The sequence below is a fragment of the Narcine bancroftii genome, chromosome 3 (genome assembly GCF_036971445.1).
Source record: "Narcine bancroftii isolate sNarBan1 chromosome 3, sNarBan1.hap1, whole genome shotgun sequence".
Lineage (NCBI taxonomy): Eukaryota > Metazoa > Chordata > Chondrichthyes > Torpediniformes > Narcinidae > Narcine > Narcine bancroftii.
Window position 1 is genome coordinate 342,899,081 of NC_091471.1, and position 4,365 is coordinate 342,903,445.

A 4,365-nucleotide genomic window follows, 5' to 3' on the forward strand; every position below is an offset into this window, starting at 1 on the left:
TGCAAAAGAGAGAATATTCACATATAATTCAATCTTTAGGTATACTGTTCAGGACATTTTAAAAATTGATGTGGTGAAACCTCTTCTTGGTCCTTCCCATCCGAAGTCTTTATCATGTAATACTCTGTCCTTCCTCTTTACAGTTAGATTCTTTATAACTTTTTTTTTAAAACTTTATTTAAAGATTTTATCACAGGAATAAAAAGAAAAATTACATTTAAAGAAAAGATATAAAATAAAATAATATAATTACAATACAACATTAATAACCTAACTTAATTCAACCTAACCCCCCCTACATATACAAGAACTAAAAAATCTATATATAAAAAACCCCACCCTTCCCCTCCCCAAAATAAAGAGTGAAGAATTAGTAAAATTAATAATATTATGTATTAAAAAAACACACACAAAAAGAAAAATATGACAAATAAAAATAATTTTTAAAAAATTTTATCAGATCTAAAATATCACATCTAAGAACATACTTAAATCAAACTTAATTGCATATACTTAACAAATGGAGTCCACTTCAACTTATAAAAAGACATCTTATCTTGAATTGAAAAAGATATCCTTTCCATAATTAAACAAGACTTCATCTCTAAATACCACCTATCCAAAGTTAGTATATTTCTATCTTTCCAAGTAGACGCTATACATTTCTTGGCCACTGCTAAAGCTAAATAGATAAAAGAAATCTGATAATCATTTAATCCTAAATCAATTAATGATTGCATATTCCCTAATAAAAATATATCAGGATCCAATACAACACAAATATTATATAATCTATTAAATATAGATTGAATACCTTTCCAAAACTGTTGCAATCGGTCACAGGACCAGACAGTATGTAAAAAAGTATTAGCTGTCTGGTCACAACGAAAACAACAGTCTGACTTACTAAGACCAAATTTTTTAAATTTTTCTGGTGTTAAATATAATTGATGTATAAAATTATAATTAATCATCGCTAATCTAGCATAAATCAATTTCCAAATACTGTTTTGACAAATTTCCATCCAAGCTTCTTCAGCTATTGTAAAACCTAAATCTTTTTTCCCATTTCAACTTATCTTTATCCCAATCTTTCTTACTTTCATTTTCTTGTAAAATACAATACAAATCAGATATATTCCCCAGATTCTTTATAACTTGAGTTAAAATATTGCGAATGGATAGGAAAAATCAGGGAATGTGCAGCATGGGTCTTAAATATATAGGAAGAAGTTCTCCTAATGATGGATCAGAACCAGTAAAGAAGGAAGAAGGCAATGTCAAAGTATGCAGCCAAGAACAGAAGATATTAGTGAAACTATAAGATTTGGATAATGCATTTAATTACTCTAAATTGATTGGCCTGGACTTGTCAATAGGCAAGTGGGCAACATGAAGTTGACTGGCTGTTTCTTGACACATTACATCGAAGCAGAGGAACTAACAATACTGGCTTTGTAGAAACTTTGGCATCAGAATATCAATTAATTCCACATTGTGAAATGAGTTCCATGCCACATTTGCTCAAGTGTCCCTTCAGTTGATTTTAAGGAGATCCTCGTTTGTAAAGGGTGGAACTAGTTGAAGATAGATTTCCAAAAGAGGAACCCCCAAGCTAAAATGGGGGATGGTGCAATAAAACATATTGAAGATTAATGTAAAATATCTGTCAGAATCTTGTTAAAAATAACAAATCACTTGTCTATCAGGTTGCTGAATATATCAAATCCTGGCACTTGGAAGGAAAATGTGAGACAATGAAAGATGCAGTTCTCCATTATTTCAAGCAAAGCAGACACATCTCATCCCTCCTCTGTTAGTCACGGTAGGATTCTTGGTATTAGTTCCCCTATTATTGCTTAGAATGAAGCATTTTGAACAAAAGCAGGAGATGACGATACTTCGGGTTCATCTGAAATTATCCATTCTTGCATTAGCAATGAGTAGAACCACCAGGATCAGGAACAGCTACTACCCCTCCCCCATCAGACTCCTCAACAACACAGTCAGGGACTCACTTAAGGATTCTTACTTTTGTACCTTATTGATTTGCTTTTCTCTGTCTTGCACAGTTTATTTAAATTATTTGTTTACATGTATCAGGGGTTTTTTTTGCACTGCCAATAAGTGGTGATTCTGCCTCGCCTGCAGGAAAAAGAATCTCAGGGTTGTATGTGATACCATGTAAGTACTCCGACAATAAATCTGAATTCTGAGTTCTTTTAAATGACAAAAAATTCAAACAGGCATGACAACGTATTCCTCATGTTTATACTGTTCCTCGACAGTCATAGTATGGAGATTTATATTGGCAAGGATGGAAAATGTGCTCCATAAAATGGTGATTCTTTATACTGCAGATGCTCATGCCAACATGAATGGCACATGGTTATTTCCAGCCCCGTTTTTAAAAATCTGAATCAAGAATCAACCAAGCTGGATAAGCTATTAAATTGGGCCCGGCGAAGTTCTTTATGGCCCATGACCTTTGGGCTAGCCTGCTGTGCTGTAGAAATGATGCACATGGCAGCACCCAGGTACGACATGGACAGGTTTGGCATCGTCTTCCGTGCCAGTCCCCGGCAGTCGGATGTAATGATCATGGCTGGCACCCTCACAAACAAAATGGCTCCAGCTCTTCGGAAGGTTTACGATCAGATGCCTGAACCTCGCTATGTTGTCTCCGTGGGCAGCTGTGCAAATGGAGGTGGTTATTACCATTACTTGTATGCCGTGGTGAGGGGCTGTGACAGAATTGTACCAGTGGATATTTATGTCCCAGGTTGCCCTCCCACAGCAGAAGCACTTCTGTACGGAATGCTACAACTCCAGAAGAAAATAAAGAGGGAAAGAAGGATACGCATTTGGTATCGGAAAAAAGTAGATGGTATAACTGCAACTAGTATTTATGGAACTTGTGGGTAATGATCTGATGTTATGGTGGAGAGTGATCTCTTTGTGTTGTAACAATGTCCTATAAACATTTCTTTTAAAATGGGAGCCTTTCTATGGCTTTCCTTTTGAGGCAATACATGATTTGAAAAGTAAAAAAAAAGAATCAACATTGTGGTGATATGTAATTACACCACTAGGTCACCAGGGGTCATCCCGGTGACCTTGTATATAAAGCAGTCCAGAGCTACTGTCTCGCCTTCCAGGTTTGTGTTGCAGAGAGACAAGACCTCTTAGTGTACATATTAGTTTATTAAAGCTGTCTTATACTCGGACTGCTTTTGTGGTTATTGTCAGTACAAACGTAACCTGGAAATTATCTCCTGTACAATCTACAAAGAATAAAATTAAAATTGGGCAACACTATGGCACGTAGGAATTAGATAACCTAATTTATATATTTATATTTTTAGAATAGAGTAAAATGCTCAAGTGCAAAGTGATCTTAGTGTGGTAATTCAGAAGACACTAAGTAAATAAAGAAGTGCAGCAAACTATTAGAAATGTAAATGGTCTTTTGGCTTTCATCTGTTCATCTGGAAGACATGATAAGATTGTACGGGACTTTTGTAAAACTTTACTTGTTGGACAACAAACAGTTTTGGGCTCTGCAGCTAATGAAAAAGCCATTTATCTTCAAATCAGTATAATGAGGATTCACAAGTTTGATTCATGGTTGTACTGTGATGACAAATTAAATCAGATTACTCCTTTTGATTTTAGAAGGATGAAATGTAATGTCATTGTTTAGTCCAGCTGGATGGTCAAAAGCTAAGAAGCTTTGTCTTAAGATATCGATTAAGCTGTCTAAAATTGAAAAGAGGAGAAATTTGTTGTGGCTGCTGTTCAGCCCAAGATCGGAAGAAACTGCAGAAGGTAGCAAATGCATCTCAGTTCATCACACAATACTTAGGATCGACTCACTTCCCAGAAAAGGCAGCCAAATGTATTGGATGGCCCACCCAACCCTGGAAATCCTCTATTCTCCCTCCTCTCATTGGGGAGAAGTTCAAGAGTGTGAACAGGCTTAAAGACAGTTCTCTCCCACAGTTATCTGGCTTCTGAATGAACTCCATAACAGTGCTCTTATGCTGCCCTTGCTCTGAACAACATGATCTTTTCATTGAACTCCATTCTCTTAATTTGTGCTCCTGTCCATCTCCTTTGTGCAGCTGTATGGATATTTGGGTTGGTTGTGGAATAACTCTACCACATATAATGTGACACTAGGCTTAGAATTTGATTAGGCATAGAATTTTAAATCTCCAGCATTCTTTACCACTCAGTCTGTCTATGCTGAAGGCACAAATATGGGGATCAGACAGGAAGGCCATAACATCAGCTCCTAGTTTATTGAGTAGTGAAACAGACTAGAAGCAATATGGCTTTCTCCTGCAGATATTGTCAGTTTCA

The 4,365-nt window shown here is 36.0% G+C and overlaps 1 protein-coding gene across 1 annotated transcript; it reads left to right on the forward strand.

The window, feature by feature from the left end:
* The first annotated feature begins 2,385 nt into the window (after positions 1–2,385).
* Positions 2,386–2,925, forward strand: LOC138756898 (NADH dehydrogenase [ubiquinone] iron-sulfur protein 7, mitochondrial-like). The gene has a single exon (XM_069923290.1). It carries the CDS (start codon positions 2,386–2,388, stop codon positions 2,923–2,925), a length of 540 nt encoding a protein of 179 aa, XP_069779391.1.
* Positions 2,926–4,365: the final 1,440 nt, after the last annotated feature.